This window comes from Phocoena sinus, chromosome 20 (assembly GCF_008692025.1).
Source record: "Phocoena sinus isolate mPhoSin1 chromosome 20, mPhoSin1.pri, whole genome shotgun sequence".
Lineage (NCBI taxonomy): Eukaryota > Metazoa > Chordata > Mammalia > Artiodactyla > Phocoenidae > Phocoena > Phocoena sinus.
In genome coordinates, this window is record NC_045782.1 from 29,984,884 (window position 1) to 30,012,251 (window position 27,368).

Below are 27,368 nucleotides of genomic sequence, written 5' to 3' on the forward strand. Positions count from 1 at the left end.
CGGGCGCCTCTTTGCCCGGGAGAACCCTCCAGGGCTTGGGCTCTGCCCTCTCGGACTCGATTTTAATTATTTATTGTGTAATTTATTATTTTTTCTTGTGGCAGGGGCACACATCCCCTCTGTCCCCCAGAGAGGGACGAGCGTCCGCGGGCTCCGCGGCGGCCTCAGTCCGGCCGGCGGGGCGAGCGCGGCGCGGCCCTCCCGCCTCCGGCCCTCGGCCCCGGGCGGCTGGGTGCCGGCCGGGCGGCGGGGGCTGCTCGCGGCGGCGGGGGGGTGGGTGGAGAGGGCTGGCGGCCCGGCGGCCTCCTCTTCCACCGCCCCCCCCAACCACCACCCCCCCGCCCTCCCCGGTGTCTGTGTTTCTCTCTCTGGTCGGAGGCGGCGGTAATGGCGGATGGTGGGTTGTGGCGCCGGCGGCGGCTGCTGTGAGGGACGATGAGTTCCTCCTTCGTGCCGAACGGGGCCAGCCTGGAAGATTGTCACTGTAACCTCTTCTGCCTGGTGAGTGCCGGGCGGGGGCCGCGGCGAGTGGGCGGTGGGGGAGGGGCCGCGAGGTGCGCCCTTGGGCCGTGGGGGAGGGGGTCCGGGTCGGATCCAGATGCCCGAGTCCCCGGGCGAGGCCCAGCCGGAGCCGGCGCCGCGGCAAGCTCGGCACCAGCCCGGAGACGCGTTCCACCTCCGCCGTCCTGGGCTCTGTTTTAAGAGTGTCGGCCTTTTTTCTTGTTTCCGACTCCTTTTTCCTCACCGTAGTCTTGTCTTCAACTTGGGCTCCTTATCTGGCAGGACGCTAGCATTTCCCTCTGTGTTTCTTGCTTAACTGTTGCTTTTCTCCTTGTTGATCATGTACCCCCCTCCTCCCACTTTCCACTGTCGCCCGTTCTCCCACTGCCTCACTCTGCTCATTTGGTTTCTCCCAGTAAACAGGACCCCGGAACTTAAGCACTCTTCTTTTCGTTTTGCGTTTTTTCATATGAGTCAAACTGTAGGGGGCTAGTTTCTTCCTTGGGTGACTTCAGACTCTGTGTAAAAAACAGTAAATGCCATTTCATATGTTTTCTCTTTTAAACTCTGAAAAGAGTTTGCCATTTTGACAATTTCTGGCCGTCTTGCTTTTATTAGAACATTATGTTTGTGTGAGAGTGGAGCGGGCTGATGGAGGAGGTTCTGTGGTTCTGTACTAAATGTTTTGATATTTGTCTGTTCTGCCTGCGTTTTTAGAATGTTTTGAGGAGGCTGCTCCTCCTTTTATTGAAAAGTCAGGGGAAGCTGGATGTAGGGACACAATTGTGTAGGTTGGCCCAGGTCTGGGAACATCCAATAAAGACTTTCAAAGTACCAACTGTTGCAAAATTCAGTCTTCAATTAGATAGTAGCTTAGCTTCATAAATGATTTAAAGTTTCGGTAACTTTCTTTTTTCGATTTCCCTGTCCTATGAGAAATATTAAGAGAGTGTGTGATAGGTAAGTGAATCGAGTGGGCGGAGCACAACTAGTTGGCAAGTGTAAACTGCCAGTCGTGTATCAGCAGTTTCATTTTTGGCACCTTAGGCTTTGCACCTTTAAGTTATATTAAAGAGTTATTGAATTTGCTCTGATGAATTACTTTCATAATGCTAAGTAGAGCTCTTTAACGCCTTTCCCCCTTATAAAATGTTTTCTTGTACAATATCCATTAATCAGCATCTCTTCACATGTAATAAGACAAATGGGTTTTACGTTTCTGTCTTCTTCAACTCAGTCTATTTTTGGTACTTTTAGGATCAGGTTCTTTGAAGATAAGACTAGCACAAATCTGACGGTTCTTTGTAAGCAGCTATTTGACTTTTCCTAAAAGGGATGGGTAAAGATTTAACAAGATTTTTTTCAAATGTAGTTCAGATTTCATTAGAGCCATGACTTCTATAAACATGGAATGATGAATCTTTAAAAGTTAATTTTGGTATAAGTTTGACACCAAGAAACAAATGTAACCAGTTAGAGCAGAACTTAGGACAGAGAGTAAATGTTTACTCAGTGTGCAGCATCAAAGTACATGTTTATATTTAACATTGTTAAGTTTCTTTTATTTCTCCTTGGGACACATTTATTGACTTGCTATTCAGTGACATGTCAGTATTAATTTTTTAACTGTTTGTTTTTTTCCTTTAAGTTTTGGTTGCTGAATTATCAGAATAAGCTTTTTTTTTTGGTCAGTCTGCTTTAATATCGTAAGCATATGTTGAAAAATTGTAATGTCTTAATGAAATAAGGGACTTTAATAGTGAGTACTTTTGATTTTGAGTGAATATGCAGTAATAAAAAAAATCATGCTTTCTTTTCTTCAGGCTGACTTGACGGGAATTAAATGGAAAAGATATGTATGGCAAGGCCCAACTTCTGCCCCCATTCTGTTTCCGGTGACAGAGGAAGACCCCATTTTGAGCAGTTTTAGTCGCTGCCTTAAGGCAGACGTACTTGGTGTTTGGCGGCGAGATCAAAGACCTGGAAGAAGAGAATTGTGGATATTTTGGTGGGGCGAAGACCCCAATTTTGCTGACCTTATTCACCATGACCTGTCAGGTGAAAGCAAATTATTTCTAACTGACAATATAGCAATGTTGTATACTTTTCTTAAAAACATTTGTATTAAAAATTAAGATTTTTTTGGTGGAACATTGTTGAGTATGAAACCAGATAAAAATTCAGCTTCATGTTTTAGTTCACTGGGGTTATTTTATTTTACTTAAAATTATGCATATTATGGCAGGTTTTTTAAGCCTTGAATAACTTTATTCTTTTACCACCCAGCTTTCTTATGAATTTCTGGCAGACAGGGCCCAAGGAAGGCATGTTACGTTAATTAACTTAAGAAAAATGGAATTGGGGAGCATTTCCTAACAAAGTCATAAAATACTTTGGAAGCCAAGTGTAACTCATCTTTGAGTCAGTTCTGCCACTGCTGTCTTCTGTATGAATGTGTAAACAGTTGTAGAAGGATCTAGAAATGTTGTAACTTTCACGTGTTTTTTTCCCCAAGCATATAGTTACTTTATTATTTTTATTTGTGGCTGTTACATTATTAACATATGAAGGCATATGTTAATTTTCTTATTCTTGGAAAGTGATACTTTTATTTTAGAGACTGTTCCATCAAAGACTGTCTTTGATATGAAACAGTGCCAACTTGTTAGCTTTTACAGTGGGACATGGAATCATAATCTGAAAAGTTAGAGAAATAATCTTATGAGCAAATCAGTAAAATTAAAGTTAAATGTAAGTTGTTCTGATGTATATTAAAATATTATGTGGGTATTTTTTTTCGATGTTTCATGTTATGTGTTTAAATATGTTTTCTCCTGAAACTTCAGTTATATAAAAAAAATTTCTTCTAGTTTAACTGTTTTTTAGCATATTTTCTTAAAAATGGTAATACCGACACCTTAAAATACTGATTTGAACATAATGAAAGTAATTTTGGAAGATTAGGCTTTACTTGTCAGATTTTGCTGAATGCCATTGAATACTAAGAATTTATCAGAGTGAAAGCAATTGAAGTAGTAAAGAAAAATATATTAGTAGTTGTATATAATCATATTTACTGTTCCAAGTCTGTCCTATACTGTTTTAAACAGGTGGTGTAGCCAATGGTATTTTTATAATGTTTTAGCTTTTTTTTTAACTTGTCATTTACTTTAGAATGTCTTTACCTAAATCAGACATATCTTAGAGAATAATAAGGTCTTTGCTGATAGAGTATATTTGTTGTGCCCTTTTGTTTGCTCCAGGGACACCGTCTGCCTCCCTTTTGGGGTAATTAGTCTGCCTCTGTCTCTCTAGCTAACCCCTTTTTCATTTCTTCCCATCTGTGGCACTCTACCCCCTTCTTTTAAGCTCCCCTGAGAAGAGAGCAGCTGGACAGTAGGGGTGGCATCAGCTGCAGGAGGCAATCCTGAGTTCCGAGTGGAGGTGTAGTAGTGAGGAAAGGGGAACCGGCATGACCCAGGTGGTAACAGAAAGCTGATTAATTTAGTTTCAGCCTGCTCTTCACAGACAGTGTCCTTCTGTTTGCTTCAGCACCTACCACATCTTGTGACTGAAATATTTGTGATTATGGTGATAATGGTGCCCCTCTTGTTGGTGAGGGAAGGAGGGAGGCATTCCTTTTTGCAGATTAGAATTCTCAGTTTTTCTTATTAACTCAGTAATAAAAGTACAGAGTTGCCTTTGCTTAACCCCCTTAATCTCCTTTGTGTCATCCATAGTGTATTTTTTAAAAGTAACTTTTTGTTTTAAAATAGTTTTAGATTTACATAAAAAGAGGTATAGAGAGTTCCTGAATAACAACCCTCACCTAATTTCTTTTATTGTTAACATCTTCCATCAAAATGTACATTTTTCACAGCTAATGAACCAGTGTTGATACATTGGTATTACCTAAAATTGATAGTTTCTTTGGTTTTCTTTTATTGTTACCTAATGTCCTTTTTCTATCCTATGATCTTATCAAAGATACCATATTACGTTTAGTTGTCATGTTCCCTTCAACTGTTCTAGACTGTGACAGTTTCTCAGACTTGCTTTATTTTTAATGATCTTGATAGTTCTGAAGAGTTCGGTCAGGTTCCATAGTGCCTTTTAAATTTCTGCCTGCCTCTTACATGTAGCACATGTTTGGGTCACCTTCCTTTCAAGATTTGCTGATATGTAGAAATAGAATGTAAACTGGTTTTATTGCTAATTGGTGAAAGTCTGTTACAGCAAACCAGATCTGATTTGATACATACTTTAACTCTCAGTTACTTGTTTTGTAGCAGTAGTCGTATTTAGTAATTTGCAAAGACTTGATGATTTTTGGGTCAGGATTTGTGCTAACTAGTACTGGCCTAACTGTTAACGTTCCAGAAAGATAATTTGTTCATAATGTCCTTTGAATCCTAAAGCCAAACACTTTTTTTCTTTTACTTTTTACTCTGTTCCCTCTAAGAGAATGGATAGTTGGATCAGTATCCATATGTTTTGATAGAAAAAGAATTGGAGAACAGAACTCCTCTTTGATTACAACCTTTTAAATTTTAATTTTTTTTTAAATAAATTTATTTTATTTTAGTTTATTTTTGGCTGTGTTGGGTCTTTGTTGCTGCAGGCAGGCTTTCTCTAGTTGCGGTGAGCAGGGGCTACGCTTTATTGTGGTGGCTTCTCTTGTTGCGGAGCACGTGCTCCAGGGCGCAGGCTCAGTAGTTGTGGCTCACGGAGCAGCAGGCTTAGTTGCTCCGAGGCATGTGGGACCCTCCCAGACCAGGGCTCGAACCTGTGTCCTCAGCACTGGCAGGTGGATTCTTAACCGCTGTGCCACCAGGGAAGCCCTAAATTTTAATTTTTTTTAATTTAAACTTTGTAGCAGTCCTCGTTCAGTGGTTGTGTGATAGAGATGTAAATGTGGTGGTGGGAAAATTTTAGTTTAATTCCTCTGGTCAAAAGTCTGTATTGGTTCTTTTAAGTGTACTGTTAGTTTGCTTCAGAGCAAAGTTGTTTCATTATTAGTGTGTTCTCAAAGGAGAAGAGTTTTGTGGGTATTTTTATTCTGTGCCTTACCCTTTTTTGAATTTTATTGCTGTCATCATTGGCTGTTAGTTTTTCCCTTGAAACAAAAATAAAAACAACTGCTCCCTCTCTGAGGTTTGCATCTTAAAAAGAAAATCATAGTAGCTAGAATGTGATAAGACCCTTTGAGAAAACTGATACCTTGAGAACTGAAAAAACAGAATCAGTCCGGGCTAAAAATATTTTTCCTGGCTCTTGTGGTATATATATGGAATTTCAGCAGCATGTCCAAATACTTTTCATTATAACAGAATTTCATTGTAAATAGTGTCAAACTAAACAGGCGATTGTTTAGTCTTAGAATTTAATTTTGGATGCTTTTACTGAAGGATTTTTTTTTTTTTTTTTAATTTATTTTTGGCTGCATTGGGTCTTTGTTGCTGTGCACAGGCTTTCTCTAGTTGCGGAGAGAGGGGGCTACTCTTCGTTGCTGTGCGTAGGCTTCTCATTGTGGTGGCTTCTCTTGTTGCTCTAGAGCACAGGCTCAGTAGTTGTGGCTCACGGGCTTAGTTGCTCTGCGGCATGTGGGATCTTCCCGGACCAGGGCTCGAACCCGTGTCCCCTGCATTGGCAGGTGGATTCTTAACCACTGCGCCACCAGGGAAGCCCTGAAGGATATTAATTACAGTGGAATTTAACCTTAAGTGGCAGCTTTAACAAGGTTGACAAATAGGTAAATAGCAGCCAAATATAGGAGTTTAGTGTCAGCCAAACTAAAAAATTGTTTTGTTCCCCAGGTAGCCGAAGAGAGTTAATTCATTTCTGTCTTCTGTTCCATAATTTACTTGTGACCCAACTTTTTATGTTTGCTAGTCTCTAGGGACAACTTTGTTTGCCATGCTTTTTTGTGTACTATCAATTTTGAGCAGGAAAGTGTGTCTTTTAAATCTTCAAATCAAAGGTAAGCATATTAGGCTTCTTTTAAACCAAAATTTTTCAGCTTTTGCCGATCAGTAATGCTGCCAGTTTAAGGCTGTCAGTAATATTTGTTGAATGAATAGCTTATGAATGGGCAATTGTTGTTCAAGACAGACACTGAGCTACACATTTAAACATTTGTCTTTATTCTTTAAAGAAATACACAGTATTTTCTACAGTGATCATTTTTGGCCCGTTTATTATTCATTAGTGCATGTTGCATTTTAATAGTTTGGCAGACTTACTTAGGAAAAGATTCCTTTTTTACTGGCTTACCGCTATGGAGATATTTAAAGATGTCAGTTTTGAGAAAACTGAGTACAAGTGCTAGGTATATCAACTTTTTTTGTTTTTTTTCCCCCACTCATGGAGAATTATTCTGATGACGTATCACATACTTTTGCATCACTATAATATGTATCCTCAGAAAAATTTTTTTTATGGAAATCAAATTTAGCATTTGAACTTACGCATTGTTTTCTTAAAATACTTTGTAAAATTTTTTCACGTAATGACGATTAAGAGTTCTAATGCTAAGGGTGATGGAACAGTACTAAAAACACAGAATTGAAACTGTTTTCTCTGGGGATACAGGTACAAGAGGAGGAAAACATTTATTTAAATATATTAAGCAGACTTTTTCCAGTAGGCTATGGTTGATTAAGTTCAAAAGAGCTAGGTAAAGGTTTGCTATGTGTTCCTTCTCCCTCCCATTTCTGTTATAATACTGGTGTTGAGCTTCAAGGACTTATTTTAATTAATGTAAGAGGTGCATATCACTATGTCTTGGGTGGCTTAGTTGTACCATTTCACTCTTCTTTTTTTAAAAATATTTATTGATTTATTTATTTGGCTTGCTGGGTCTTAGTTGTGGCATGTGGGATCTTTAGTTGTGGCATGAGGGAATCTTTTATTCATTTTTAAATTTTATTTTATTTTTGGCTGCGTTGGGTCTTCGCTGCTGCCCACGAGCTTTCTCTAGTTGCAGCGAGCGGGGGCTACTGTTTGTTGCAGTGGTGGCTTCTCTTGTTGCGGAGCACAGGCCCTAGGCTTGTGGGCTTCAGTAGTTGCAGCTCGCAGGCTCTAGAGCGTAGGCTCAGTAGTTGCTTAGTTGCTTCCCGATATGTGGGATCTTCCTGGACCAGGGATCAAACCCGTCCCCTGTGTTGGCAGGCAGATTCTTAACCACTGCACCATCAGGGAAGCTCTGAGGGAATCGTTTAGTTGCAGCATGTGGGCTCCTTTAGTTGCGGCATGTGGGATCTAATTCTAGTTCCCTGACCAGAGATCGAACCCGGGCCCCCTGCATTGGAGCGCGGAGGCTTAATCCCACCATTTCACTTTTTATATCTCTGAATACAACATGTAGAAGTACTTTTATTATGGTTATAATATCAAAATAGAAGCTTGGCTCAGTAGGCTTCTTGTTGCTAAGTGACACCCCCCCCCCCCCACCAAAAAAAACCCCTTCAAGCTTTTCACTGAATGTTATTAGGAATTGTTCTATTATTTCCTCAGCAATGAAAAATGAAATTATGTTACTTTTGTAATGGTTGCTTAGTTACCAACCATATAGGTGAAGATATACTCAAGATATTTGTTGGCCTTAGAAAATCCTAACAAGTGGTCTGTTTGTTTTATGCATAACTCCCATTTAGTGTTAATGAGCATTGTGGGCATTTGAGGGTATAATGTAAAATGAGTAGTAAGTTCACCTGAGTTTCTCTAGACAAAAAAATTTAGAGCAATGAGGGAGAAATGCTTGAATATTAATACTGGTTAATTTTCTAAACTATATTTATATTCTTAAACTATTTAAGTACAGGTTTAACTGAAATAGATTTTTAAAAATAAAACCATAAAATATTCAGAATTTTATGTGGAAATTTATATAAATTGTATTTATGTAATACAGTCATATTACTTACTATTCTAAAGATTTTTAATTTACTCTTTTGGGGAAGAAGGCAAATTCAGTCTCAAGTTTGCAGTGAATAATTTTCTGATATTTGAAGTTTATAGTGACTGTACAACTTTGAAATGTAATGGTAAACTGTGTGTCTTGGTTCTTTGTTGGTTTAAAACTTAGAAGTAGTCAGAAAAAAGATTTTGGTAGGGGCTACTTACGTATGACAAATGTTACTCCATTGTGCTTCCTAGAAGGTAAGGATTTTTGAGGTAAAAGGCAATAAAAGTAAAAGTACACTAAATAGGTTATGAAGAATTCCGGCATAATTCTCTTGGAATTAAGAATATGTGTACTTTTAGTAATCATAAATCACATAACTTTAGATAAAGCTCTTAATGTTGTAGGTATTTAATTTTGAAATAATAGAACCTGATTAGGCTGAAAGCAGATTGCAAAAGATTCACTTTTTTTTCTCTCAGCAACTCACAAATATGCTTGTGATCTAGACCTTTTAAATAAAGTGAAATCACCATGTGCCACTTCCCTTTTCTTCTAGCCTGTTTTCTTTAATAAAGTGAAACTTGTAAAATTTTGGCTTTAAATGGAAGTAGATAAGGATGTCTGTAATATAGTAGAATGTGAAGACCTTTCTCTGTTTATTATTAATGATTTAAAAATTATTTCAACTCTCAAGTATTGTCATTTTCTAAAGCTTACCTCATTTTTTAAGAGCTTACCTTTTTTGAAAAAATACAATTAGTTTATTTGAAAGACTTCAACTATAATTTAGGAAACACTTTAAAGAGCAACATAAAATCAACATTAACCTTTGTAGTGGCACAAATTTCTAGTGCAGTTAAAGTCCACTGTCATGCTTTTGAGTTAATGTTTATTCTGCCCATTTGTTTTGTAAGTTATGAATATAAACCATGTGTCACTCTTAATATGTGTCTCTGCTTTTATTCAAAAGCATCTTAGTTTATTATTTTTCTATTGGAATGTTATATACATTTTTAGTGTTTAATTAAGAAAGATTATTTTTACTTAAATTGAAAGAAGACCCATATTTATAAAATGTTTATAAAGTTATAGGATACTAAATTATATTTGAAATAGCAGTTTAAAATATTACAAAAGTTAAAATGCTGACAGTAGTAGCTATCATTTATAGTAGGATTCCTTGGATACTTTGTTATAGGTATGAGATGGATAGAGAGTAAAAAGCTTTTTTTTCTGAACTACATCCATACTTATATCAAAATGACTGCATTTTTGTTTTTGCGTGCACGGTACGCGGGCCTCTCACTGTTGTGGCCTCTCCCGTTGCTGAGCGCAGGCTCAGTGGCCATAGCTCACGGGCCTAGCCACTCCGTGGCATGTGGGATCTTCCTGCACCGGGACACGAACCCACGTCCCCTGCATCAGCAGGCGGACTCTCAACCACGGTGCCACCAGGGAAGCCCTGACTGCATTTTTTTTGTTGTTGGTTTTTTTGTTTTGGTAACTTCACTTGGGTGGTTAATAGATTTGCTGGAAAAAGTGAGGCTGTATAGTTAGTGAAGATTGCTATAACTTTATATCAGATGTGCCATTTAAAATTTGTCGTTGAATTTTTAAGTTTCTCCCCCCAAGTAGAGAATCCTATACTGAATAGTAAACATGGGAATCATTAGGTTGTAATGAGATCTAAGGTGGCTGATAATGCACTGCTTGTTGGGCTCTTTGCCAAAAGCTTCCTTTTTATCCATCACTTATTTTTATAGTTGAGTCATGGATTAGAATGCTGATGGACATAAAATATTTTGAGTTTAATTATTAACTGTCTAGTTTTTTTGGCAAGGTCCGTTTTGTAAAGTAACTAACAAGTGAGCCAGCTTAGAAATTGACATCTTAGGTGTAGAATGTGTAATATTTTCCTTGGTTATACAAATGTCCTTTTCATTTATACAGAAACCAAATCAGTCTGTTTGCAGTATATCGTTGCCTTTTTATATGGTGGAAAAATAATTTTCTGGTAATTTAATAGAATACATGGCACTTTGGCCTTTTATTCTCTATGGAGTAGCTTTGAAACCTGATATTTTAATGTCTAGAGAGATACTGAAGTGATTGTAGCTCACTATTCTGAGGTGAAGTAGGGTTTATGAATTTAGGGGTTAAACTATCACACTTTTTACTTAGCTCTAAGTAGATATAGTGCCACAGTGTTACCTTTTGTTTCTTTCATTTCTTTTACAGAAGAGGAAGATGGAGTGTGGGAGAATGGACTTTCCTATGAATGCCGTACCTTGCTTTTCAAAGCAGTTCACAATCTGTTGGAACGATGTTTAATGAACCGGAACTTTGTACGTATTGGCAAGTGGTTTGTAAAGCCTTATGAAAAAGATGAAAAACCTATAAATAAAAGGTAAGCTATCTTATTTAAACTCTTACTTGATATTTCCTTAGGCTTGTTAATTTTAATGACTTTATAGAAAATGTGTGATAAACTAATATCTTGCAGACATTCAGGAGGTTAAATTTGGCAAAGTACTGCAAGTGTTTAGTTTTCTTTGACCCCTTCATTCTTTCTCTTACACATTTGAATAATTTTCTTGCAATGAGGTTAGGCTGTGTGTCAATGCAGTGGCCTAAGTTTTATTCTGGGATGGTAGAAAAAATGTGGGATGAAAAGCAGAGACTTATGCATTGAAGTATACTTTTTTTTTTTTTTGGGGGGGCGGTACGCAGGCCTCTCACTGTTGTGGCCTCTCCCGTTGCGGAGCAAGGCTCCGGACGCGCAGGCTCAGCGGCCATGGCTCACGGGCCCAGCCGCTCCGCGGCATGTGGGATCTTCCCAGACCGGGGCACAAACCCGTGTCCCCTGCATCAGCAGGCGGACTCTCAACCACTGTGCCACCAGCGAAGCCCTGAAGTATACTTTTTTAGTACTAGTGGAAATACAGTCATGGTACTCTGTTAAAATTAAGCAGTATTAATATTTGTTTTTAGATGGTGATCTGTAGTCATGTTTTGGGTTGAGGTAATCCTTCTCATTCTCAAACCTCTGTTTTTGCTCTAATTAAAGTAATTTAAATCTAATTTTCTATATAAGACATGTTTACTTTTGGGCTGTTTTTCAATTTTCTTCAACTTTGAATTAGGCAAATTTAGGACACTTAATTTGTAGGATAATTACAGATGCACAGAAGACTTTAAGACCTGTAGTCTTAAAAGCTTTAGGTTACTACAGTTCTCTGATTTAAATAATATAAGGCACGATCTCTTAGAAGATTTAGTCCCAAGCAGTTGTTGAATTAGTGAGACTTGAAGAGAGATGAAACAGTGGTGAGTAAGATGGGATGTGGGAAAAAGAGAAAATGCAGGAAATTTATTAGTTTTCCCTAAAAGATGTGAGGATATGAAGTATTGGTTGTGATTGTAATCATTGTTGAGATGTCATTTTTTTACATCACGTGCACATCTTTTTTCATGCGCACCTGAAATTTTTTCAGACTTCCCTTATTAGTTTCAGTGAACTGGATGACCAGGTAAGTCTGGAGAAATCAAGACTCTTTTCATTTTTTTCTCTCTGAAAATTAAAATAAACCTTTATTGTCAATAGAATAATTAATCGTACAAGTTAGGAGTGCATTCATTTGCACATGACAGAAAACCTAACTACCTGGCTTATGTAGGAATTGATTTTTCTCAATACCAAGGAGTCTGCAGGTAGATAATCTGTTCAATAACGTCATCAAAACTAAGGTTCCCTCGAGTTTTTTGCTCTTTCATCTTTAGCCTTTGGGTTTTATCCTCATGGCCCCAGTAAGTGTTGCATCTCCAAACCTCACAGTGGATTCCAGTCAGGAAGAGGAAGGGAGGGAGGAAGTGAGAAGTGGTGACCCTTGGATCAGAAAGTAGATTCTTGAAACTTTAGCTGATGTTTAATTGGCTGTATTACTGAGAGAAATATTTTTTTATATGGGAACATTGCCACTCTGAGCAAAATAAGGCTCTGGTTAGTAAGAAATGGAGAATAGATACTAGGTAGGCAGTTAATTAGAGGAAGGGGAATAAGTATCAAGTAGGCAATTGGCATTGTTCACTGTATATATTTATATAGTTTTAAGAAGTCAAGCTGATTACCAAGATTTAAAATGAAATGCTATAATCCTGAACCCAGCTACTAGATGTGCTCCTCAGAGGCAGTCCCTTTTAATTCTTTTAACTGTCTTTTAATTTATGTATTTAAAAACTTATAAGCAATTACTGTGCTGATTCCTGAGTTTTCTGTTATTTCAGTTATTCAGGATTTAATCTATTGACTTTCTATTAATGGTTTAGCTATCTAACTACCCCAGATGCTTAGACATCGGCATACCTATATACTCTCTTCCCTCTTCCCTTCTCTTTTTTCCCTTTTTTGCCAATATAGTTATGAGATTTGGTAAAAACAATACCTATTGTTTCTATTACTATAATTTTATAAATATTATTTTCAGTGAGCCATTTGGTATATTAAGATTACATTCCATTTCCTCTCTATAATTTTGTTTTCCCCAGTGTTAATGATTATCTCTTTTTTCACTTAATTATCTATGTCAGGGGCTGGTAAACTACCACCCCACAGGGCAAATATAGCCTGCCACCTGTTTCTGTAAATAAACTTTTTATTGTAACACAGCCCTGTTCCTTCATTTGGATTATTTTATGCCTGCTTTCACACTACAGCAGAATTGAATAGTTGTGACAGATGACTCCACAAAGCCTAGAATATTTAGCCTAAAATATTTCTCTGGCTCTTTACAGATAAAGTTTGCTGAACCCTGATCTATGTACTTATTGGTAATTTGCCCCTAGGCTATGTACCAGAAGTATAAAGTCCAGTTTGGACTTCTTGTTCTATAAGGCCTGTTTCACAGCAGTCATCTTGGGAATTCTCTTCGCCTTTTTGTCTGTGTTGGATCCCTTATTTTCTGGATCTCATGTTTTCTTTTTTTGTCTTACTGTTTTGGTAGTGCCCATCTACCTATAGTTTCCTGAAGTACATAAGAAGTAATATTTTTGAGATCCTGAATGTCTGAATTACCTCCTTTTCTACTCTTAAGACTTCTGGGCACTAAAATGCTGACTGGAAGTCCTATGTATGTGAATAGCTCTGAAGTTGCAGGCTTTAGTATGGTGATTGGTCAGGAACCTGGCCATTTTTATTTAGAACTCTGCTGTTATTACAGTAACCACCAGCCAGTTGTAGCTATTTAAATTTCAATTAATTGAAAAAATAAACATTCAGTTCCTCAGTTGTACAGACCACATTTCAAATGCTCTTATGACTGCTGGCTCTTGTATTGGGTAGTGTAGGTAGAGAATATTTCTATCATTGCAGAAAGTTCTTTTGGATGGTATTGCTTCCACCAGAGCCTTTACACTTATAATTAAAATAATACCTTAGGAGCATCACTAAAGAAGTCAGTCAAGGTTTTTTTGTTTTATTTTTGGCAGTAAATGAAAGACTATACTTTAAATTTTACCATAAAGCTATGTTTATCTTCTGCCACACCTGTGGCTTTTACACAGTCTCTTTATCTCCATTTTAATTAAATATAAGCACCACAAGATTTAAGGTGGCATATTAGTAGCCATTTTATGTAGCTTTAGGATGTCCTTTGGTTGGGTTCCTCAATACCTCTGAAAACCTGAACTTCTAGGGAAGCTAAGAGCTATCACTGTTATGTTTTCTAAGGACTGAGTTCCTTTCTTCTTGTCTTCTAAGGTAGCACTGTCTAATAGAAGTATAATGTGAGTCGAAATATAATGTGAGTTGCATATGTGGTTTTTTTTTTTTTTTTTTTTTTTTTTTGCAGTACGCGGGCCTCTCACTGCTGTGGCCTCCCGTTGCGGAGCACAGGCTCTGGACACGCAGGCTCAGCGGCCGTGGCTCACGGGCCTAGCCGCTCTGCGGCATATGGGATCTTCCCAGACCGGGTAATGAACCCATGTCCCCTGCATCGGCAGGCAGGACTCTCAACCACTGTGCCACCAGGGAAGCCCGCATATGTGTTTTTTTTTGTTTTTTTTGTTTTTTTTTGCGGTACGCGGGCCTCTCACTGTTGTGGCCTCTCCCGTTGCGGAGCACAGGCTCCAGACGCACAGGCTCAGCGGCATTGGCTCACGGACCCAGCTGCTCCGTGGCATGTGGGATCTTCCCGGACCGGGGCACGAACCCGTGTCCCCTGCATCGGCAGGCGGACTCTCAACCACTGCGCCACCAGGGAAGCCCCGCATATGTGTTTTTAAATCTGGTAGTAGGCACATTAAAGAAAGTTTTTTAAAAAGTGAAATTAATTTTAATATATTTAATCTCTATTTCAGCATGTAATTACATATAAAGATGATATGAGCGAGGTATCTTCTTTTTTTTTTTAACTAAGTCTTTGAAATCTAATATGCATTCTGTACTTAGAGTACACCTCGGCGTTGTCTGGTCACATTTACAAGTGCTGAATAGTCATCTGTATATTGGTTTGCATTAACAGCACAGTTCTAGGGCTTGAAGCCCAGCCAGGCCTGGTAGTGCTTATTGGTAAAAGATCTCTTCTCTCTGGCTTATGAACCCTCTTGGAATTGTATGCTAAATTGTGAGTGTACTCTACCATCTCAGAGGTAGGGGAAACTTCCATCTTATGTCAAGGTATCCACTGTTTGCCAAGTTGGGCATAGTTACTGTCTTGTTTTTCCTCCTTTTAGCCTGTCTGTGCTAGTCTATTATTAATGTCTGTCATCAAGATTATTATGCATCCTATTTCTGAAGTCTTAAGTGATGATATAATAGTACTTATGACCCATGAAATTTCTCTGTGATGCTTGAGTCATTAGGATTTGCATGGTCAGTTTTCCACATTCTCATGCTTTCCAGAAACATTAATGAGAAAAAAAATGAAGTGCTAAGAAAGACTTTTTTCTCTCTTTTTTCCTCCCCATTAAGCTTTTCTTACTATCATTTCTTACTCTGATTCTTAGAGATTCATACAAATCTGTCTTTTTCAACTGTTGGTTTTAGATATGAACCATAATAGAGAAATTTTTTTTCTGAAGGGGAGAAGGGAATGAGCATAACTGGCCAAGCAGTGTTTGAAATCAGGGCTTAATATGTATTAAATCAATTCTCAAAACAGACCTATTACTCCAGTTTTACAGTTGATAAATCTGAAGCACAGGGAGGTTAAGGAACTTGTCCAAGGTCGTATTTCTTGCAGGTACTGGAGCTGGATTATAGGGCATGAAAAATATGAGACAGATGGTGGACCCTGTAGACCACTATATCTCCTGTACCTACATCTTTTTAAAGTTACTGGAAATAGTGAAACAGAAGACTTAAAAATTTAAAATATTGGGGAGATATGGTATTTCCTGAACACTTGAAGTTGTAAACCAGAATAATATGTCATTGCTTTCTAAGTATTCTTTACTGTATAATGTAAGTATTGTGTTCACTGAGTGAGCAGAAGTATGTACAAAATCACAGATAAGGTGTTTTATTCTGGATTTTAATATAGATCTTTTGTTCATTGAGATATGGCAAGGATACCTAATATTGAAATTACACTTATAAATTCAAGAAATTTAAAAAGTTACTGAGGGGGCTTCCCTCATGGTGCAGTGGTTGAGAATCTGCCTGCCAATTCAGGGGACACGGGTTTCATCCCTGGTCCGGGAAAATCCCACATGCCGCAGAGCCACTAAGCCCGTGCGTCACAACTACTGAGCCGCGAGCCATAACTACTGAGCCTTCATGCTGCAACGAGTGAAGCCCGTGTGACTAGAGTCTGTGCTCCACAGCAAGAGAAGCCACCACAGTGAAAAGCCAGCGCACTACAACAAAGAGGAGCCCCCACTCACTGCAACTAGAGAAAGCCCTGCGTGCAGCAACAAAGACCCAATGCAGCCAAAAATAAATAAAATAAATATATATATTTTTAAAAAAAGAGCTTTAAAAAAAATTACTCTGAGGGCTACAGAAATACAGATTAATGCAGTGGTTCCCAAACTTGTCCGGATGTGGAATCACCTTGAGAGATTAAAAAAATAACCTGTGTATTAACCTGGGAGTGTGGTCTGGGCTTTGGAATTTTTAAAAGATCTCTGTGTGATTCTAATGAAAGACAGGTTTGAAAACTATTGAATTGATGGAATAAAAATCTAGGAATTAGGATGACTAGGATTTTTTTGGGGGGGGGATGTTAATTATTTCAAATAATGTTAAAATGGATGATTGTGAAAGAGTTGTGCATAATTTTAAAAGTATCACCATAACGTGTTGCTATTAGATAACACAACATAAACAGAAATATAGGACCAATTACATAAATTTTATCAATCCAATGATAGAATAGGATTCTTTTTTTTTTTCATTGTGGTAAAAGATACATAATAAAATTTACCATTTTAGCCATTTTTCAAGTGTATGGTTCCGTGGCATTAAGTATATTCGCATTGTTGTGCAGCCATCACATTATCTCCAGAACGTTTTCATCATCCTAAACTGAAAATCTGCCCATTAAATGATAACCCCCTGTTTTCTCCCCCTCCCAGCCCCTGGTAACCACCATTTTGCTTTCTGTCTCTATGAATTTGACTGTTCTAAGTACCTTACACAAGTGGAATCATATAGTATTTGTCTTTTTGTGTCTGGCTTATTTCACTTAGCATAATGTCCTCCAGGTTCTCATCTAGGTTGCAGCATGCATTTTCATTTCTTTTTAAGGCTGAATAATTTTCCGTTGTATTTTTATACCACATCTTGTTTATCCATTCACCTGGCATCTGACATTTGGGTTGTTTCCACTTTTTGTCTATTGTGAATAACACTGCTGTAGATAGTGTACAAATATCTGCTTTCAGTTCTTTTGGGAATATACATTGAAGTGGAATTGCTAGATCATACAGTAGTTGTATTTTTATTTATTTTTTGAGGAATCGCTGAAGTCTTTTCCACATTGGCTGTACCGTTTTATATTCCTACGAGCAGTGCAGGAGGATTCCAATTTCTCCACATCCTCACCAACACTTCTTTTCTTTTTAAAAAAGTAGTAGCCATCCTTAGGGGTGTGAAGTGGTTATCTCATTGTCGTTTTGATTTGCATTTTCTAAATGATTAATGATGTTGAGCATCTTTTCACATGTTTGGTGGCTATTTATGTATCTTTGGAGAAATGTCTCTTCAAGTCTTTTATCCATTTTTAATTGGTTGTTAGGATGACTAGAATTTTAAGTCAACATTCCCTTTAACTAGGTTTATGATTTTAAGACAAGTCATTTAACTTCATTGTGCCTTGAATTCCCTACTAGCAAAATGGGATGTCATCTTTCTGTAACTATCTAACAGAAGTGCTAAAAATAGATGAGATATAGTACCTCCTAAAGCAGTATAGATAACTGTTATATTATTAGAACAGCTAACTTTATTAGCATATTTTCATTTTCTGTCTTAGAATAAAGGATCTTTTGTTTAATTTCAGTACTTAAGGAACATTTTTCTACAATAGAAGATTATCTGTTGAGGTTTCATCTGTAAAATTCTGCCTCACTCATGCCTTTTTGTTTTGGTTATTATAGTAAAAGCTCCTGGAGAGCAGTTTTACTGTATACAGTACTTTATAGTAGCCTAACGGTACCTTGGAGTCTCATTGTAGTTGCACATATTTGTTTTAACTCCACTTTTCTAAGTGCTAAGTATCAAAAATTAGGTGATGTTATAAAATGATCTCTCTCCTTGAAAGACAAGACATTGTGAATTTAGTATGGCAGTATTACCTAACATTCGCTTTGGCCTATAATATTTTCTGACTAGATTACCTTTAATATAGACATACTTTGGAGATATTGCAGGTTCTTTTCCAGACTACCACAGTACAGCACATATAATAAATCGAGTCGCAAGAATTTATTTGGTTTCCAGTGCATTTAAAAGTTATGTTTACACTAACTGTAGTCTATTAAGTGTGCAGTAGCATTATGTCTAAAAAACAGTGTATATAGCTTAATTAAAAATACTTTATTTAAAAAATACTAACCATCATCTGAACTTTCAGCAAGTCGTAATTTTTTTGCAATAGTAACATCAGAGATCACTTATCACAGATCACCATAACAAGTATAATAATGAAAAAGTTGGAAATGTGAGAATTACCAAAATGTGACACAGAAATATGAAGTGAACATATGCTTGAAAAAATAGTGCCGACAGACTTGCTCAATGCAGGGTTATCATACACCTTCAGTTCGTAAAGCACTCAATTATCTGCGAAGTACAATAAAGCAAGAATTTCAGAAATTTTATCCCATATTTAGAATGTTTAGTTTTTTCCTCCTATATCATGCACAAACTTGGCTTATTTTCAGCCATTTTATAACTAGATCAGACTGTATTGGAAACATATGCTAGCAGTATAGGAGGTGATGTTTTTCTTAAAATAGGTAACTGAAAGTGAGAGCTTGCTGTTAAGTAGGGCAGTGCAGATAAATAGTGGGAGCAGAGAGATTATTCTCTTTTAGTATTTTATGTATGAAATGAAACAGTTGAAAGCTGTATTTTTTTTAGACTTTTTTTTGATGTGGGCCTTTTTTTTAAAAAATAAATTTATTTATTTGTCTGCTTTGGGTCTTCGTTGCTGTACGCGGGCTTTCTCTAGTTGCGGCAAGCGGGGGCTACTTTTTGTCGTGGTGTGCAGACTTCTTGTTGCGGTGGCTTCTCTTTGTTGCGGAGCACAGTCTCTAGGCATGTGGGCTGCAGTAGTTGTGGCACGCGAGCTCAGCAGTTTGTGGCTTGCGGGCTCTAGAGCGCAGGCTCAGTAGTTGTGTGGCACACGGGCTTAGTTGCTTCACGGCATGTGGGATCTTCCTGGGCCAGGGCTCGAACCCATGTTCCCTCCATTGGCAGGCGAATTCTTAACCACTGCGCCACCAGGGAAGTCAGATGTGGACCATTTTTAAAGTCTTTATTGAATTTGTTATAATATATTTTTTTTATGTTTTGGTTTTTTGGCCATGAGGCATGTGGGATCTTAGCTCCCTGACCAGGGATCGAACCCGCACCCCCTGCACTGGAAGGCAAAGTCTTAACCACTGGACCCCAGGGAAGTCCCGAAAGCTGTATTTTTAAGAACTCTAGTTCACTAATTAAGTATGAGGATATAAAGTTCAGGTCTCCTAGCCTCTTTGTCTTTAAGGATAAAGAACATGAGACTGTTTTAGGTTGTTGCATAAACTTACAGATGTTCTTGGAAGTATTTGCAATTTAGATTTGGGAATTTGCTGTTGAGTTACTGAGTAAGCACACAGCAGTCATAATCATTTGTATAGAGAGCATACTTACTTGATCCCTAAAACTAATCAAATTACAATTTCTCTGTGTTTCGATTATTATTGCTTGAGTTATTTCCTTAATAAATGTTTTCCTTGACATAAAGTATTTTTAGTAATTTCCCTTTGTACTTTAAAATTTTGTCCCTACCAAGAAATTTATCTTTTAATGTTACCTGAAAAATATGTAAAAAGCTTGTAATGTTAAAAAGTATATATTCGTTCTAACCAGTTTAATATGAAATTTTCTTAACTTTTTTAGCGTGTTGTGTTTTTGTTTTTGTTTTGCGGTATGTGGGCCTCCCACTGCTGTGACCTCTCCCGCTGCAGAGCACAGGCTCCGGACGCGCAGGCCCGGTGGCCATGGCTCATGGGCCCAGCCGCTCTGCGGCATGTGGGATCCTCCCAGACTGGGGCACGAACCCACGGACCCTCAACCACTGCGCCACCAGGGAAGCCCTAGCGTGTTGTCTTTTAAATTCTCATATCCTTTTTTGCTGTTTAGAGAGAGATGCTTTGAAAATTGATTTCTGCCTGTTTTATGTCAATACACATAATGGGCATTTCCCTCTCAAAAGTTAAACACTAGTGTTTGCTAAGATAAAAACACTATCTAGAAATTGTTATGTATTTATACATTCTGTAACTCAACCTTAACAGTTATAGAAGAATTCTGTCAGAAGACACTCGAAAGAAAAGCACAAATATCGCTTCATAGGCATTCCCGCATTTAGTAATGAGATTAGTTGCATATATGTTTGTTTACTTTAGGTGCATTCTTTGAGGAAAATAAATGTATGAGACTTATGAGTAATTTTTAAAAATTCTAATGTTTCAACTAGTATCAAGAGTAATGTTTGGTATTAACAAAAGGTACGAGAGTCACACTTTTTTTTTTTTTTTTTTTTTTTTTTCGGTCCGTGGGCCTCTCACTGTTGTGGCCTCTGCCGTTGTGGAACACAGGCTCCGGACGCGCAGGCTCAGTGGCCATGGCTCACAGGCCCAGCCGCTCCACGGCATGTGGGATCTTCCCGGACCGGGATATGAACCCGTGTCCCCTGCATTGGCAGGCGGACTCTCAACCACTGCGCCACCAGGGAAGCCCGAGAGTCACACTCTTGATTTAGTGTTTTTCTTGAGCTGTGTTATAACATAGGCCACACCATCGCTTTGTTGAGAAACTTTTTTTTTTTCCAGCCCTACAGTTTTTGGGCTGTTTATATTTCCTTAAATTATGGTTGCAAACCAGCAAGTTGTTTTCTGAGTTCTCCTCTTTCTTTTAGTACTTTATCAAGTGTAACTAGTAACAGTCAAACTACATTTTCACTTGATGTGTTCCCCCAATTCTGTAAGTTCATTTAGGCATGTTTTCTGCGTTCCATATTATTTCAGGTAACAGTTTTATGAAGTATTTATCCATTATGTAACATGGGTTACCATTTTCCTCACTGTTTTTCAGTGTTTTATATTCCTTGCTACCAGTCCTCTGATTGCAAAACTAATGCCACATATTTAGGTTTTTGTCATGGTAGTCCCTCACCTTTGCTGCCAGTTTCTGTATCAGCTATTGCTGTGTAACAAACTACCCCAAAACATAGGGGTTTAAAACCACAGTTATGTATTCTCACTAATGTACCTACAGGTTAGCCAGGGGTTAGCCAGTCTAGTCACAGTATAAACCATAGTGTGGGTAGAAGTGTATTCTGTATGATTCTCATCCTATTTAGACCAGTGAGCCAGTCAAGGCATGTCCTTATGGCAATTAAAGAAGCACCAGAGGGCAAGCTAAATTGCATAAGCATATTTCAAGCTTCTGCTTGGCCAAAGCAAGTCACAAAGCGAACCTAAGTCAAAGGTTGGGGAAGTATATTTCACTTCTAATAAGAGGGACTACAAAGTCTGGATAAAGGGAGGGATGAACAAAACATGATGAAGCTACAGTAATCAAAACAGTGTGGTACTGTCATAAAGACAGACATGGAAACCAGTGGAAGAGAATAGAAAGTTCAGAAATAAATTCTTGTGTACGTATTCAAATAACCTTTGACAAGGATGCCAGGACCACTCAGTGGGGAAAGGATATTCTCTTCAACAAATGGTATTGGGAAAACAGGGTATCCACATGTAAAAGAAAGAAGTTGGACCCTTATATACAAAAAATAACTTAAAATGGATTAAAAACGTAAGACCTATAACTATAAAACTGCTAGGAAAAAACATAGTGGAAAAGCTTCATGTCACTGGATTTGGCAATGATTTTGTGGTTATGACACCAAAAACATAGGCAGCAGAAGCAAAAATAGACAAGTGGGACTATATCAAGCCTAAATACCTTTGTGCGTCAAAGGACATAATCAACAGGGAAAAGGCAGTTTATGGAATGGGAGAGAATATTTGCAAGTCATGTATCTGATAAGGTGTTAATATCCAGCATTGTAAAGAACTCCTACAACTCCACAAAATATCAAATAACCCAATTTAAAAATGGGCAAAAGACTTAAGTAGACATTTCTTCAAAGCATGATATATACAAATGGCCAATAAGCTTATGAAAGATGTTCAGCATCACTAATCAGAGAAATATAAATCCAAACCACAGTGAGATACCACCTCACATATGTTAGGATGGCTACTATGGCGAAAATAAAGAATAACAAATGTTAGTGAGGGCAGAGAAATTGGAACCCATGTGCACAGTTAGTGGGTTGTAAAATGGTGCAGTCACTATGGAAAATGATGTGGAGGTTCCTCCAAAAATTGAAAATGAAACTACCATATGATCCTACTACTGCTTCTGAGTGTGTATCCAAAAGAAGCAATCCTACTTCTGAATGTGTATCCAAAAGAATCTAAAGCAGGATTTTGAAGAGATTCTTGCACACCCATGTTCATAGCAGCAGCATTCCTAATAGCCAAGAGGTAGAACCAACCCAAATATCCATTGATGGATGATGGCTAAGCAAAATGTGTTATATGCATAAAATGAATTATTATTCATCCTTAAAAGGAAAGAAATCCTGTTACGTGCTACACCATGGATGAACCTTGAGGACATTATGCCAAGTGAAATAAGCCAGTCACATAAAGACATACTGTATGATCCTACTTATGCGAGGTATCTAAAGTAGTCAAGTTCATAGAAGCAGAAAGTAGAATGGTGCTTTTAAGGGGCTGGTGCGGGGGGAGTAGAAAAGGGAATTGTTGTTTAATGAGTGTAGTTTCAGATTTGCAAGATCATAAAGTTTTGAAGATCTGTTTTACAACAGTATGCATATACTTAACACTACTGACTGGTACACTTAAACTTGGTTAAGGTGGTACATTTTATGTTCTGTTCTTTTACAGTGGTTTAAAAAAATGAGAGAGGGTTGAAGAATTGGGACCAATAACTCTATCTTCCACAGATACTAAAGTTATGATTCCTTTTATCAAGGAATTTACAACCTGGCAGGGAGTTAAACTAGTAAATAATAGTAATTCTATGATAAGTATTATTATAAGCATAGAATATTATGGGAGCACAGAAATCATGCTTAAAGGAGTCTTAAAGAATGATTAAGAAATGGAGAGAAATTTGTGGTAAACAAAGGGGTAGTTCTTGGTGGATTAAGTATCTGTTTAGAGAGTTTGGCAAGGATCAGATTGTGAAGGGTCTAAAGTGCTGTGCTAAGGTTTTATGGGTTTTTTGACTTAGTCCTGAAGGCATTGGGGAGCTGTTGATTTTGAGCCTCCCAGTTACATGATTAGAATTAATTTTTAGATAGCTGACAGTGGTGTAAAGAAAGGTAAATTAGAGATTTTAACAGCTACTCAGACCTTAAAAAGGCAAAAAACAAAAAATAATAAATTATTTAAGAACTAGAGTCACTAGCAATTGGTGATAAATTAGCTGAATGTAGGGAGTTTCAGGAAAGTGAAAAATTTGGGATGATTTATATTACTGGCTTGTACAACTATATACAGATATAGACTTGATAGGAAAAGGAATATGTTTGGGTAGAAATAATAGGTGGTTCAGATGTGGACTTTACAGTATTTAGTACTGTGTGCCAAGGACCTATTCTAGATGCTGGGGATACAACATTGAACAAAGGAAACAGATTCCTCCTCCAGTAGCACTTACAATCTTGGTGACTATAAGAAATAAACAAACTGTATAATATGTTAGATTGTGATTATTTTTTTAAGCCAAAACAAATCCCAGAAGAGGAATTGAGGGACAATTTAAAGTAGGGTGATCAGTGAACACCTCATCTAGAAAGTCTTTAAACAAAAACCTGATGAAGGTGAATATAGCTATTTAGAGTGTTCCAGATGGAGTAACAGTAGGTAAAAAGGCCTGATGTGTTTAAGGAACAGCAGAGAGGTCAGTTGAGGGAGAAGGGTAAGTATTAGAGGAAGACTAGTAAGAAATGAGATTGGCGAAGTAATAGGTATTGGGGGGTAGGCTGATGTAAGGCACCATAAGAAATAAGATAACTTTTATGATGTTACCCAAGTGTGATTCTTTTTCCCTTAGGAATTAAAAGTTTATTTTCATTAGGTCTTGTTAAGACCGTATCTTAGTATCCTGTACCTGATTTTTGTTACAGCACTTACCATAACTGCCATAACTGTAATTAAATAATTGTCCTTAGCATAGTGTCATGTGCTTTGCTATAAGATACTTTTTGAATAAAGCATTTTATACTTTTGAATAAAGGAATAACACTTGCCTTCACTTGGTGGTTTAGTATATCTGAATATAATACTAAGTTTAATGCAGAGTTTTTGTTTTTTTTTTTAAACATCTTTATTGGGGTATAATTGCTTTACAATGGTGTGTTAGTTTCTGCTTTACAACAAAGTGAATCAGCTATACATATACATATGTTCCCATATGTCTTCCCTCTTGCGTCTCCCTCCCTCCCACTCTCCCCATCCCACCCTTCCAGGCTGTCACAAAGCACCGAGCTAATATCCCTGTGCCTTGCGGCTGCTTCCCCCCAGCTATCTACCTTACTACGTTTGTTAGTGTGTATATGTCCATGACTCTCTCTCGCCCTGTCAAAACTCACCCTTCCCCCTCCCCATATCCTTAAGTCCGTTCTCCAGTAGGTCTGCGTCTTTATTCCTATCTTACCCCTAGGTTCTTCATGACATTTTTTTCCCTTAAATTCCATATATATGTGTTAGCATACGGTATTTGTCTTTTTCTTTCTGACTTACTTCACTCTGTATGACAGATTCTAGGTCTATCCATCTCATTACAAATAGCTCAATTTCATTTCTTTTTAAGGCTGAGTAATATTCCATTGTGTATATGTGCCACATCTTCTTTATCCATTCATCCGATGATGGGCGCTTAGGTTGTTTCCATGTCCTGGCTATTGTTAATGCAGAGTTTTGAATGTGTGTGGGTGGGGAGGGTGACATGTATGTTTTGTTTTAAGCATTTAGAGTTAGGTTTGCATTTGGTTACTTTTTTTTTTTTCTTTTGTCTATTTTGTAGTATAGGTTCCTTGCCACTGTTGAAAAGCAATAATAAAATTGAGTTTATTTTAAATGAGCATTAGCAATGCTCTGTCTTTGGATGGATGGTTTTTTAAGTGTATTAGTTAACAAGTCTCTTATCTTGATTTGGTGATTATTTTAGATTTATATGTCGACCCTTGAACAGCACGGGTTCACTTACATGCAGATTTTTTTCAGTAGTAAATACTGTATAGTACTGCATGATCCATGGTTGGTCAAATCTGTGGATTCAGAACCTTGCATATGGAGGATGGACTAGGTTATATGGGGATATTCCATTGCATGGGGAGGGTTGGCACCCCTAACCCCCCCTGTGTTGTTCAAGGGTCAGCTGTACTCTTATATCAAAGCAGATGTCTGTAGTTTCTGTAATTACTCAACCGTAGTTATTCAAATAGACTCAGTTTTTTAATCAGAAGAAACAAGCTTAATTTATTTATTAAATAATGTAAATAATTTTATTTCCTATAATCATCAATTATATCTCAATAAGGCAGGAACAGAAAAATTGGCTAAATGCAGTGTGGTATCTTGGATTGGACTCTGGAACATAAAAAGGGCATAGGTGGAAAAATCTGGTGAAGAAATAAAAGACTGGCGTTAGTTAATAGTAGTAATGTGCCAATGTTAATTACTTGTTTGACAAATGTAGCATGATTATGTAAGATGTTAGGGGAAACCGGGTGAAGGGTATATGGGAACTTTCTATACTATCTTTGTAACTGTTCTATAAATTCAAAATTATTCTGAAAATAAGTTTTTTTTTTAAAGCAACAAAAGCTACTGGGATGGGGAAGAATACAGTAATCACTAATTAATGTATAGAATTCATAAATTTTAAAAATTTAAGAGTAAAATGATTCAGGTAGTACAGAATGGTATCATAAATTTAGAAAAAGCAAAGATCCTTGCTTAATTACTCTAGTCCTGTTCCCTGGAAGTAACCAGGTTTTGTTTGTTTTTTACTTTAATTTTTTGTTTACCTCTGGTGGTTACTGCCATAATTCCAGAGATGCTTATACCTCTAGGCCTTGATTGATGAACTTTAGACAGTGTCTCCTGACTCTTTACCATGAAAGATTTGTTTTATTAGTTATATTATTATTTTTTTTTTTTTGCGGTACGCGGGCCTCTCACTGTTGTGGCCTCTCCCGTTGTGGAGCACAGGCTCCAGACGTGCAGGCTCAGCGGCCATGGCTCACGGTCCCAGCTGCTCCGCGGCATGTGGGATCTTCCCGGACCAGGGCACAAACGCATGTCCCCTGCATCGGCAGGCAGACTCTCAACCACTGCGCCACCAGGGCAGCCCTTGCATATAACTTTGATTCTAGGATGCCTTCAGTTGTAAGACCCATTGTTGCTTTAAAAAAGACTCTTCACTGGGGATGGGGGGGGCAGTACATTAAATGCTTGGTTAATTGAATTCAGCCCAATTTCAGAAATACTAAAATGAGAAAATACATTTGTAGTTAATGTTTTTATATAGAGGGGAAAACAAACAAAAAAATTAGGTCATCTTTAATTCTATTGTACACCTAGATTTTTTTCCACCAAAGTAACCTTTCTTTTTTTCTTCAAAAAAAATTGAGACTATAAGCCTGCCTTTTCCATTAAACCCACTCCCCCACCTTTATTTATTTTGGTGGCTATATCATAATTGTATGTGTGGGTGTACCTAACTTGTTTAACTGGTTCCTTTCTTTGCAGCTCTTTCTATTATAAGCAGTACTGTGAAGAACATTTCTTATAGCTAAATCTTTGCTCATATCTGTGGTTTTTGCGGTTTTTTTTCCCTTTAGATGATGAGGTGGAATTTCTGGGTTAAAGAGAATGTACATTTTTGTGGTATAACTTCCTAAAAAAGAAAAGCAACTTGACTTTTTTTTGGCTATAAATCATTACTAAAATATAACTTTTTCTTCTTTATTAGTGAACACTTGTCCTGCTCTTTCACCTTTTTCTTGCATGGAGACAGCAATGTTTGTACCAGTGTGGAAATTAACCAACATCAACCTGTATATCTTCTTAGTGAAGAACATATCACCCTTGCTCAACAATCTAATAGCCCATTTCAAGGTAGATTATTTTATTGGCTTAGTTATTT

The 27,368-nt window shown here is 37.6% G+C and overlaps 1 protein-coding gene across 1 annotated transcript in view; it reads left to right on the forward strand.

Annotated features, from left to right (window-relative positions):
- The first annotated feature begins 352 nt into the window (after window positions 1-352).
- Window positions 353-27,368, forward strand: part of MED13 (mediator complex subunit 13) — a 95,682-nt gene continuing 68,666 nt past the window's right edge. The window contains exons 1-4 of the mRNA XM_032615774.1: window positions 353-501; window positions 2,325-2,559; window positions 10,646-10,814; window positions 27,195-27,340. Of these exons, the coding sequence (XP_032471665.1) occupies window positions 436-501; window positions 2,325-2,559; window positions 10,646-10,814; window positions 27,195-27,340 (616 nt within the window). The 5' untranslated portion in view covers window positions 353-435. The remainder of the gene's footprint in view (window positions 502-2,324; window positions 2,560-10,645; window positions 10,815-27,194; window positions 27,341-27,368) is intronic.